This window comes from Ananas comosus, linkage group 7 (genome assembly GCF_001540865.1).
Source record: "Ananas comosus cultivar F153 linkage group 7, ASM154086v1, whole genome shotgun sequence".
Lineage (NCBI taxonomy): Eukaryota > Viridiplantae > Streptophyta > Magnoliopsida > Poales > Bromeliaceae > Ananas > Ananas comosus.
The window spans coordinates 10,715,186-10,728,337 of NC_033627.1; the positions used below are offsets into that span (position 1 = coordinate 10,715,186).

At 38.0% G+C, this 13,152-nt stretch overlaps 1 protein-coding gene across 1 annotated transcript in view; it reads left to right on the top strand.

The window, feature by feature from the left end:
* LOC109713050 overlaps positions 6,152 to 13,152 on the top strand; it is a 7,362-nt gene continuing 361 nt past the window's right edge. Inside the window, exons 1-5 of the mRNA XM_020237002.1 lie at positions 6,152 to 7,325; positions 7,647 to 7,797; positions 7,924 to 8,071; positions 8,158 to 8,403; positions 13,009 to 13,152. The exon at positions 13,009 to 13,152 is cut by the window's right edge and continues 361 nt beyond it. Of these exons, the coding sequence (XP_020092591.1) occupies positions 6,359 to 7,325; positions 7,647 to 7,797; positions 7,924 to 8,071; positions 8,158 to 8,403; positions 13,009 to 13,152 (1,656 nt within the window). The 5' untranslated portion in view covers positions 6,152 to 6,358. The remainder of the gene's footprint in view (positions 7,326 to 7,646; positions 7,798 to 7,923; positions 8,072 to 8,157; positions 8,404 to 13,008) is intronic.

Genomic DNA, 13,152 nt, shown 5'->3' on the forward strand with positions numbered 1-13,152 from the left:
CATGGAAAGAATGTATCAGGGGCGGAGCGGATACATTTGTGTACTGGAACAGTAAAGGGGAGATGTAATGCAACTCATGAAGTGTCTTCTTTTCCTTTCATCATTTAAATTGGATATCTTTTGTTTGGTTGAACCCTAGCTATTAAACCGGAATTATTGTCTAGGAGATTAACTAAGCTGGCGAAACGGTATAATCTCATAACGAAATTAATAATACGTTTTCTATTTAAATTGAGGAAGAATCACTAGTTCTTTCCTATGCATACACTTTTTCAATTCAAAGCAGAATTGAACCTGGTTTAATAGCCTGGAATGAAGGATAACCAAACCCTAAGCAATCATGATTCATTGAAAAGTATAGTAATAGCACTTAGGACGAATACTGCTATGGTTAACAGTTAATAGGTCTTAAGATGATGAATAATGCTATGTTTAACACTTTGAGTCCCTGGTGAACTTTGAGGCCAGCATCAACTGTATTTAACAATTATTTTTTTTTTAAAGAGAATACAAATTAAACATTCATCATATTACATCCCTGAGAGTAGGATATGAAGTTAACAATAAAAACTAACAAAATTAATTATAAATCCAACAAGATTGGCTACCGGACTCGATAAAATTAGGTTAAGTCCGCGCGGCATGGATGTTAAAGTCCAGTGGCTCCGATGGAGACGACCAAATTGCGGAGGAGTGTCCGTACAATCTTGGTATTTGATGGAGTATAAGTTCAGAATTCTGGTTTTGCGAAGGAGTTAGTGCTATGCATGGAAGGTCCCGAGGTCGAGGGGTTCTAACTCGAAGGGACAAAAATGTGTGCATGAAGTGTTTAGAAGCATCACTCAACAAATTGGTTGTTGGCAAATCAACGTGGCATGGGATGCTAAGGCCGTGGGTGGCTCTGGTCTAGGAGAATTGGTATTGACTACGAACATCGAAGTTCTGATGAAGTGGTTGAGTATTTACGAGGGCGTCAATGGCTTTAGTGGGGGAGCCTGTTACGTGTTGATTTGGTTGGCTCGGCCTTGACATCCTTGGGGGGACTTTTAGAAGATATGTAAATTGACGATGCTGTAGCATTGCGAAGTTATGACACTGTCAAGTATTCTGTTGTGAACAGATCAAGAAGCGAAGTCGACAACACTATCGTCAGTTTAAAGGACGTCGAATGTCATAGGATCTGACAGGTGAGAGAAATGGCATTAAACAATCCTTTGTAAGCCACAGGGAAGCAAAATCGAGGCTGTGAAGGAAACATGAGCGATTGTGAACCAAATCCTTTTTTTTGGTCAGGTAGAGCAATAGACGTGATCGAAGCGGCGGAGATAGCAATAGATGGGGATCGAAGTGACTTGGAGTAGCTCAACGGTTGCAATTGTTCTGCAATTGCCATCCAAGTCATTCCACAATATTTGACTTTGTTGATATTTAATTATAAGTGATTCATTCTGTCATTATCGCCAATTACATAAAAAAAAGTAAAATAAATATATTTTTTAAAATAACTAATTCAAAAATAACTGAAGGCACAAAATTAATATTAAAATAAGACATTAGTTGAATGTGCATAGAAAATATTTAAATAAATGGGAGACATTAAAACAATTTTGAAGTACACAATAAAAAACAGCTGAAACAGATGGAAGAAGAAGTGATACTAAAAGAAGACGAAAACAGATGAAGATAGTCGAAACACACACACACATAAATAGTTGAATGTGCCACAGCAACGATAGCAGAAAAAAAAAGGACCCTTCTACCAAAACTGTTGGTTTGCCACCAAAATTAAATAATTGTAGAAAATATTATACTCATAGTGGTAAAAAGACCACAAATATATGTAAGTTATAAGGATAATATTAAGCAGAAATTAAGCAAACGAAGAGACATTTAAAAGAATTAAATTTAATAAACATTAAACAGCACAAAAAATAACAAAAGTATCTGAAGACGCCGCAATGGAACTCCAGAGAGGATGTCGTACGATAGAAGCCACACCAATGGAACTGAGCCGGTTCATGGAATGAAGAACCGGATCAAAAAAAAAGAAATGAAGAACCAGTCCATGGATGAAAAGAGAGTACCAGTTCTAAAGGAGTAGGAAACCCCAACAGACCGATTAAATAAAAAATAGAGGAACCAATTCAACATGAAACACTGATAGATGGGACACACGACTGGTCCCACGTCTACCAAAATTAAGGCCAACATGACACGTGGATAGATAATATGGGGATTAATAGAGATTAATAGAGAATAATTAAGGCCAAATATAGAAAAATAAGGGTGTAAAGAATAAAACCTACTAAACATACAAATGTAAACTTATGTAGTTAGAACAATATTTACAATTTATATGAAAACAAAACAAAGTGAAACTAATAGTAAAAGAAAAATTAGGAGAGAAACAAAAGTATTCGGAGATGCATAACTTTGTTGCAATTACTATAACTATTAAAAATCGAAAATTAATATCAACTTTGACATTCTATAAGCATTATTAGTAATCAACTTATAGCAGCAGATGCTCACGGCAATAGGGGAGAATGATGGGCACCCACTATATTGGCTCCGACAAGTAAGGGAAACGACATTAAACAATCCTTTGTAAGTAATAGGAAAACAAAATCGAGGCGGCAAAGGAAGATTACAAACCATGTCCCTTTTTTTTTGTTAGTTGGAGAGCAATAGACGTGATCAAAATGATTTGGGGTAGCTCAACGGTTGCAATTGTTCTGCAATTGCCATCCAAGTTGTTCTGCAATGTAAAAACTTTCTTGATATTTAATTATAACTGTTTCATTTTGTCATCATCGCCGATTACAAAAAAAAATAGTTAAATAAATATATTTTTTTAAAAAGTTAATACAAAAATAATTGAAAGCATAAAGTTAATATTTAAATAATCAAAACTTAGTTGAATGTGCGTAGAAAATATTTAAATAAATAAAAAATATTAAAATAATTTTGGAGTACATAATAAAAAATAAATGAAACAGATGGAAGTAGAAGTGATACTATATAAAGATTAAGACCAGCAAAAGTTGGTTGAACAGCAGCCGCATGACCTATGTAGCATATAGATGCAGGAAAAGAAACATATACTAGAAGAATATATAGAAGAAAGATAAAGGAAAATTCCTACTGTATTTTTGATTTCTTTCATTTCTTTTCTGTCGCTCTTCTTCTGATATAAATTATACGTAATCTTCTCTTTTGTAGGTACTCTAATAGATTTTTTTCATAATTTTTTAAAAAATCATAAAAAAGGCTACTTGGGTTACAAAAGGACAATGTTACTTCACTAAAAGTGGTTGATTTAAACAAAAGAGGTTGTTAGATAATGGATAAACTACAGAGTGAATGAAATCCTTTGTCTCCAACTTCACTTTCAAAATCAGCCTTTTGTATGTTGGACATATTCGTCATTGTTTTCTATTCTTTTACTTCTAGTCCCCCAGGTAAAAGAATTAAGTAAAGCATGTGACGTGGAGTAAGATTATGGGTATTAATAGTAGTTTATTTTAAAATACACAATGAGAAGAATCGAAACCAATGAAAAAAAAGTAAAAATCATAAAGATGTAAAGTAAAAATCTATACATGTATTTTCAAAGAGTAATTGAAAGTAAAACATATATATAGCTACATTTAAATATGTTTAATTCAAAATACCTTTAAAAAAGGAAAGAATGGTGCTAGAAATTCTAACGGGTTATATCAGTAATGAGTATTTATGGAATAACATTGTTCGAAAATAAAATTTTTTAAAAAATAAAATTGCAACGAAATAAATCAACAGATCAGCTATAAGCAAAGAAACCTGACAAAATACATAGAATTAAAACTATAAAAGAAGTCGAAGATGTAATAGAATAAACATTAGAAATAACTTAACAGGTAACAATCTTAGAAATGCTGCAATCGGCCGTCGCTTCCTGCACTAAAGAGAGAAGGACTAATGAATCAGACCCACAGGTGCAGCTAGCGATGTCGAGTCCTCTTACGGGAAATGATAGATGGCTCATTATATGGGCTCCGATAGGTAAGGAAAATGGCACGAAACAACCCTTCGTACGCAAAGGGGAAACAAAAGCGAGGCGGTGAAGAAAGGGAAAACGGTTATGAACCAAACCTATTTTTTCATCAGTAGGGGGGAGCAATCGACAGGGTCGAAGTGGCAGAGGGACTAATAGACGGGATCGAAGCAACAGCAAAACAAAATCGAGGCGACGAAGGAAGAAGGAGCGAGCATGAACCAAACCTATTTTTCAGACAGTAGGGGGAGCAACCGACAGGATCGAAGCGGCAGAAGGAGTAATAGATGCTATCGAAGCGGCGGGGGTAGCAAGAATTGAAGTGGCAACGGGATGCATATATGGAACTCAGGAGAGGGTGTATAGAAGCCACACCAATGGAACCTATTTTAAAAGAAAAAAAAAATGAAGAACCTGTTTTAAAAAAAAATAAATAAATGAAGAACCGGTCCGAGGAGTTGAAAGCACCAGACCGGTTCAGCATGAAACCCCTGCATGTGGGACCCACGATAGGTCTACGTGTACAAAAAATTAAACCTGTTTTAAAAAAAAATAAATGAAGAACCGATCAAAGGAATAGAAAGCACCAGATGGGTTCAACATGAAACAACTACAGGTGGGACCCACGATAGGTCCACGTGTACAAAAAATTAAACCTGTTTTAAAAAAAATAAATGAAGAACCGATCAAAGAAATAGAAAGCACCAGACGGGTTCAACATGAAACAACTACAGGTGGGACCCACGACGGGTCTACGTGTAAAAAATTTAAGGATAGATTAAGGATAACATGATACGTGAATAGACTAATACGGGAATTAGTCTATAAATATATTAAAAGTTCAGTTCTAATAGGGTTACGTGTCGCGTTCTCCTTTTATTGCACGGCCTGTCCCCCTCCTCTCTCCGATCCATTCGCCCACACCTAGCGGGCTCACGTGCCGCCCGCCCCGCCTCTTTCCTCCTCTAGATCGGCCCAGATCTGCTGAGGTTTCTGATCCATTCGCCCTCCGCTGTACATTGGGCCAGATCCCTGTCGCACGCGTGGTCCCTGCAGATTCCACAGGGCGTGGATGGTTGTCGGCCCCTACCCTGACCTCCTCCTACTCTCGCCAAACGCGCGTTCCATCGTTGGGCCAGGGTGGGCCGAAGTACGGGAGTGGCCGTGGTATCTCAACCTGTGGTGGTCTCAGCAAATGCCTATAAATAGGTCTGAAACTATAGAGAGGAGGGCCAACTTGCTTGCTTGTAAGGGTTTATATATATATATATATATATATATATATATATATATATTTTTTTTTTTGAGAGTAGTAGCATGCTATCCGTTCGTTATTTCTATTAGAAGATCTAGAATAATCACTAGGATTCGAATTGTGGTCTCGGGTATCAACCACCCAATCCCTTTGCGACTTGCTTTAGGGACGGTTTGGCATTAATATTTAGTTAATATATTATAGGAGTGATAAAATCTTATTTTTAAGTCAAAATAAACAACATAAGACAACGTAACTGAACTTTGATTGAGTTATATCCATAGAAAACCGCCCCATTCTAGCCCACCTCCCCGTCTCTTCTCTCAAGAACGTCATGCAATCCGTCATACCCCACGGCTCACAAACCCCACTCCCCTGGCTCCCCTTCCTCCAAGACGTACGCTCGTCAGACCTCCACGCCGATGCCCCTTCGTTCCCACCTCCCCTTCATGCTCTTACCCCCCCCCCTCGCCCCCCCCCCCCCTCCCAGCAGCCCGTCTCCCCAGCCGCCGATCCTCCAGTGCCTGGTCCGCCCTCCTCGACCCCTCTCCTTCCCCCTCCAGTCCTTTCTCTCCCCGCTTGCCGCACCCTCTCCCTCCTCGCCGCCCCTCTCCCTCCAATCGTCCGACCCCCACGCGCACTCTCCTGCGACTCCTCCTCCCTCCCTCCTCTCCTCCCCCTCCCTCCCTCCTCTCCCTCCGTCTCCTCTGGCTCTCAAATCCTCCCCTCTCCCCCTCCTCTCCACCCTCTCCCTCCTCCCCCCCTCTGCCGCGCCCTCTCCCCCCCCTTCCCCCCTCCCCTCGCCCTCGCCTCTCCTCCTCGGCGCCCTCTCCGCCTCCCCCTCCCTCCCCGCCCCCTCCCGCGCCGCCTCCCTCGACCTCTTCGCCTCCGCTCTCCGCTCCCACCTCCCCGCCCTCGCCTCCCATGCCCATCTCCTCCCCGAAACCCTCGCCGCCATCGGCTACGCCCTCTCCCGAGCCGACGACGCCCGCTTCGTCGAAATCCTCACCCTCCTCCTCCGCATTTGGGAAGCCGGCGCCGCCCGTGCCTCGCTGTCGCACGGACTCATGCTTTTGAGGCTGGTCGAGTGGTGCGTGCTACGCTTTCTGGATTCTAGGGCTACGAATAAGGTCGAGGCGCTCTGCCGCGAATTGGCGCCGGAGAAGTGCGAGGCGAACCGCTTCGCCCCGTTCGCTGTGGTGATGGCTTGCTGCGGCGCGCTGAGGGCGCTCAGACTAGCCTCTTCGAAATATAGGATTGAATTCGATCCGCGGTTGAGAGAATCACTCGAAGGATCCATTGGATTCGCAGCGAAGGAAGCTCTCGCAGGTATCGGGAGTAATTATAACGCCGAGGGGACGACGACGGAGAGCGTCGTTCTTCTTCAGTGCGTCGCGCTAGGCTTAGCTCAATGTGGTCCGGTCACTTTCAATCCTTTTGTGATCAGATGTCTCTGTTTAGCTCTGCTGCACGAAGTATTTCCTCTTCCGATGCTCCTTCGAATCTCTCTTCGAGACGCAAATGGAAATCCTACCTCGCACGTCGGTAGTCAGGTTAAGGAGCATTTGACTAGCTTTCTTTTCAAAGAGGCGGGTGCGGTGACTGGTGTTTTCTGCAATCAGTACTCGTCAGCCGACGATGATGCTAGGGCTGTAGTCGAACATTATATGTGGGAATACTCGCAAGTGCTCTACTCAAATCTTCGCGCAGCTGTGTTCGTGCTGCGGGGAAAGAAGGACAAGTTGCTCGGCGAGTTAGAGAAGATAGCGGAGGCTGCCTTTCTCATGGTTGTAGTCTTTGCGGCAGAGGTTACCAAGCACAAGTTGAATCCCAAGTCTTCCCATGACTTCCAGCCGGAGATGGCTGTTAGGATCTTAGTTGCTTTCTCTTGCATAGAGTATTTAAGGCGGGCTCGCCTGCCTGAATACACTGATGTGGTGCGGCGCGCCGTTCTAACCGTTCAGGAAAACACGGCATCCTGCGGTTCCTTTGTTGAGTCAATGCCGCCTTATCGTGAATTGACAAAAGAACCAGGTTCTAAATCTATTACCTGTATTTCTTTACCATTTATAAATGTCATGTATTCGCTGGGATGACTGAGTTGCAGGAAACAACCCTCTATCAATATCAGAGTTTTAAATTTGCCTTTGAGCTCCCTAAACTATTAAATTTCATCATTTTGTCTTCTTTGTCAGTAGGCATCACGCATTACTTTGCGCATAGGTCAGTGGGGTAGAATGCTGGTTTCATACTTTCACGAGGGCAGTCCAAAATTCTTGAAATTTATAGGGCTGTTTCCTGCATTTTGTCTTATGGTAGTTTAAATCCATCTGAACTTCTAATGTAATGTTGAAGGCTCGTTAACGTTGGATGGAACGAGATATGATTGGTCTAAAGATGAAGTACAGACGGCACGCATGTTGTTTTATCTGCGGGTCATCCCGACATGCATTGGCCTTGTTCCGGCTTCTATGTTTGCGAATAAAGTTGCTTCAATCATGTTCTTGTATCCTTACGAGTTCTGTTATTTTTCTTTGAAGTAGATTGAATTAGGGCCTTATTTCACGCCATTTTATTAAAAGTCATTGCTCATTGGGATATGGAAGTTGCACACCTTAATAAAGCTTTGCAGATATATGCAACATCCAAACGAGAAAGTAACTCGAGCTTCACATTCTGTGTTGGTGTCCTTTCTATCTTCTGTTAATGTTGCTAATCAGGATGAACAACTAGCTCTAAAGGAGCAACTTATTTTCTATTACATGCGGAGAGCTTTGGAGGTATACACATCAGCACTTTCTGTTCAATTTGCAGTATGATAATCAATTTTTTTTTTTAAAAAAAAGTTGCCTTTTCCAATATGTAGGCTTATCCAGGGGTAACCCCTTTTGAAGGTTTGGCTTCAGGGGTTGCAGCTCTAGTTCGACATTTACCTGCTGGAAGCCCAGCCATATTTTATTGTGTCCACTGCCTTGTCGTAAAAGCTACCGACCTTTGTAGGAAAGCCATGAGTCAAGATGAGACTTTGTGGAAATCTTGGGAAAGCAGCTCAGAACCCTGTAAGAAAGTTGTGGATTTGTTGCTTCGCCTTATCTCTCTCGTGGATATACAGGTACCAATTCTAAATGCTTCCTTTGTAAAAATGACTTCTTATTACACCTAGGAATGTTTTACATGCTAAATTCCGTAACAAAAGCTGCATAAAGTATAATATCTTTGATTTCATGAACTAGTGAATGAATATTTTAGCAATGAAGTGCGATATATGTGCAATATTTTTCAGGATTAATTCTTACAAGAGACTACCTTTACGGCTTAACTTATCTTGCTAGGAAATGTTCGGATGACTACGATGGTTAGTGAGCTTAACCATGATGCCATGATGGAAACCGAAACTGAAAGCAAAATGATCTTTCGCTCAAGGGCAAAACTATTTTGGCTGAGCAGTTGTATTAGTGCTATTAGAATAAACTAGTCTTTTGTGTTTCATCAAGGACTAGTAATTGGAATCGGAATAGTTGATTCCTGTCTTTATTATTTTCTCAAGATGGAATAAATTTTGGTTATCCATAAAAAAATTAAAAATAAAATTTAAATTTAAATTTTAATAATAAAATAAATTTTTTTAGACTTCATAAATCGAAACATAAAATTAAATTTTCAATAGTGATTCAAAATTTAAACTTAATAGTTAAAATTTAAATACAAAATTTTAAATAACCAGTCCGGATTTAAAATATAATTTCTTTTGAAAATAATTTTAAAATTAAAATTAGGTTGGCAATTCAAAGCATAAAACTAATTTACAATTTGAATTCAAATTCAAATTTAAACATTGAAATCATAGTTCAAAATTAAAATTAAATTTGAAAAAAAATTAATTTTGCATTATTATTGTGCTAAAATTTAAAATTTTATTTTAATTTGAACCCAAAATCTAAAGTTTATAATTTGGAAAACAATTTATATTTAAATTTTAGTTCACAATTTGAACTTAAAATTTGAAATTTTAAGAAGCCGCATAACAAACTCCTATAATTAGAATCGTCTATCTCGATTCCGATTCCTTGGTTAAAAAGTGTCGAAATGAACATTAATTGTACTTTTGAATTCCAACTTAAATATGAATTTACATTGTGAATTCAATATCTAATTTTGAAATCAAATTCTAAATTTGTAATCAAATTTGAGCACAAATTTGTAATCAAATTTAGTGTATGTTTAAATTGTGAATCTAAATTTGTTTAACGTAATACTATTTTCTTAACCAACAATATCTATGGGAATCAACTGTTCTGATTCTGATTTGAACCTAGTAAGTTGGTAGATTTATTATTCCATTTTCCATTCCTGTCCATTCCCAGTCCCATTTTGAAGCAAACACACCCTTATATTCTTTAGGTAAAAATGTATGGAACATACCCGAACTATGGCCTATTTCCGACTACCTCATTTTTAAAAATTTTGATTTTGCTACATCACCTTTTAGTTCATTTGATTTGAGCTATTTAGTGACTTCTAATTTCATTTGAATGCATCATTTACTTTTATGGGTCTGACTAGCATATTATGCAACTATATTTCAATAATAAGTAATAGGTCTAAAATTCGCACTGGATGAGCCATCATATGGCTTATATGAAATAGATTGAAAGGTTAGGTATCAAAATCAAACTTTTAAAAGGCCGGGTAGTTGAATCAAAACAGTCCGAAGTTTTGGTAAATTCTATACATTTTCGCCTATTCTTTAGCTTTCTTTTTTGGAGGTTGCATATTCTATGGTAGGGCCAATTTCCATCTTCTACCTCCTTTTGATGGGTAGAATAGTAAGAGAAGGAAACCCTTTTCAAAAAATAATATACAACATATTCCTTTTTTTTCTGTGTTATCATGGGTAGAATAGTAGTAAGAGAAGGAAAGAAGTTTTTCATCATTACATTGGAAAACAGGGAGAAAGAAAAGGAGAAAATAAAATTTACATTGGAAAACAGGGAGAAAGAAAAGGAGAAAATAAAATACGAAATAATAGATAAAAATGATAAAAAAGATTCTATGTGGCGAAGCAAACCCCCTAAGCACAGCAAATAAATTAACCATAACACTTCTACACTTTTTATACAAATACATTGAAAGCAAATAGACTTCCCCTTTTTTTTCCCCTTTTCCTCCAACCATGAATTAAATTAAACCAGCTAAAGGATAAAAAACAGTGGAAGAAGTTCTAGATTAATAAGCAAACCTACAAAACAGCAAACCTCCAAAATAGAAAAAAATCATTGACAACATAAATTTTTGGACAAATTATGTGTAAATCTACGTAAAGTAGTTTAGATGAAGAAGCAAACAAAAAAAAAGAAGGAAAAATGATGTTTAACATATTCATTTTCTCCGGGTTTCATACATGAAATTATCAGGAAAGACAAATGCATCGGTGAAATTATAGAAAAATTGTGTAAAATTATGGATGAGAGAGAGAGAGTAAGAAGGCTACAATGAAACAAAAGATCAAGGGAGGCAGAAAATGTAAATTTGCCCCAGCATAGAATATGTAACCTCCAAAAAAGGCAGCTGAAGCCTCCACATCACAACATACTGAATTTCAGAAATATTGCATAACAATATTTGAACATGCAAGGAAAAAAAATTTGCAAGCAACCAGAAAAAAAATCATTTAACAACCAGAGAATTTGAAGTTGATGTAAGGAGAAGATAAATAGTGAAAATTTAATGGAAACATTATAAAGTGAATGAAGACAATAGTCTAAAATATGTATACAATAGTGTGGGCTTGCACACAACGAGGTAGGGCATGTAATAAGGTCGTGAAATTTTTAAAAATGTGCCATTTAGGCCAATATAGAAGAACATAGAAAAACAAAAGCAAGAAACATTAGGAAAAAGCCAGCAGGTCTACTCTACATCAGGAGAGAAATCCTCATCAACTTGCAGCTCTTCACTTCCCATGTCTACACTACTACCCATCACAATGTCATAACATTTCGGAAAACCTTCACATATTTCAACTCTCTCAGAGACGAAGCATTTTTTCACCTCCATGAGAGAGTAATAGCAAGTCTCCAGAATGTTGTAATCCTACTTCGTTTTTTCGTCTTTGTTGCTCAAGAACCCATGCTGGTCGGAAAGTTGTTTGTACAGATTTTGATAATTTTCCCCCTCAAGTTCATATTTCTAATTTCAAAAACCATAGCACCCTCAAATAGTTGGTAACAACACGTGCAATGTCCTCTTCTGAGTGTTTGACGTAAAAGGATGCCTCGCCCCAATAGTGCACAACCTTGTTAATAGTATCACCAATTGGGATCTCAATATCGATGTACGTAGTGAGCTTCTCCTCACGATCGATTAGTAATTCATACCTCGACAACGAGATGCCTATGTTCTCGCTTATTTCTCTTAGAAGGGCATTTAGAGATATCTCAATGATTGTCATCCCTAAGGAGAAAATAACACAGGAAAAAAAAGAAATGGTAAAAATAAAGAAACAAATAGTAAAGACAGGAGAACAGAAAAATAGAAAAAAAATATCGATAAACCAGCAAAAAACAAAAGAAAAATAAAGAGAGTCAAAACAGAACGGAAAATCTAAAGACGGAGAGAACTGTAAAGAACATCAGGAATTGAAAGTGAACAAACAAATAAACACAAAGAACAGAAGAAGCCAAAGCAAGCAGAACTTTAGGGAAATAAAGGACTAGGGAGTTCAGTACTGAAATTTAAAGAACAAATACATTCCAAGCAAAAGCTTCTCTTTTTCTTTTTTAAAATTTTTCTTGCTGCTCTCGATTAATTATGCAAGAGGAGACCAAATGCTTGAAGAAATTTACAATGTAAAAAGAAGAGAAGAATGAGAGAACAGAAAGGAAGGGGGGAAAAAGTTGAAAGTAGTAATGATTGAAATCCAGAAAGCAAACAACACACGAAATAAACAACAAATCCAGGAAATAAACAACACCGTAAAGATCACAGGAGTCAAAAAGGGCAAGAAACAAATCCAAAGAATAGCGCAAGAACAAATGTTCTTAATTTTAGAAAACCAAAGAGAGAAAATTTAGAGTCAAAATTTGAAGAATAGAAACACAAAAAACCAAGAAAAGGTACAAAAACACAAACAAAGCCTAAGACAACACAATAGGTAGATTAACTGTGAGTGCCCTACTATGTCTATGCAAATACATTGCGGGCAAACAAACATCTTTTCGTTTTTCTTTTTTTAACTCCCTGCAAATTATACTACCATAAAGCCAAATAGCTGCAGCAGTTTAGACAGAAGAGCAAACATGTGTGTGAAAATATGGGCAAATTATGTCTAAAATTATAGAAAAAAACTGTGGCTGAATTAGAATTAAAAAAAAAAAAATGTACAACATATAATTATCACGTTCACCATCAATAGAACTTTGCGATAAAATTATGGCACTGACAACAATAAAAAAAAAAGGGAAGATGTCTGCTTCAGATAATTAGATACTAGCCTCTGTGTAATAATATGAGCAAATCATGTGTAAAAATATAGGAAAATCTTTATGTGAATACGCAACATGCAGTCTCTTGCATTGTTTTCAAGTACAAGGATTTCATGAAAATTAGATTTTGCGAGGATTCTTTAAAAATTATTATTTGGTCTCCAAGATATTCATCTACTTCATTTCAAACCTGTTCTGCTTATTGACTTAATTCCTCGTTTCTCTTCTTATAGGTATTGCCATACTTACTGAAGCAGTTGGCAGGGTTCATCACTCAACTACCCGAGGATGGCCAGAACGTCCTGCTCGACGACATGTACTCCCAGGTCGCGGAATCAGATGACGTCACCCGAAAGCCGGTCCTCGTCTCGTGGCTC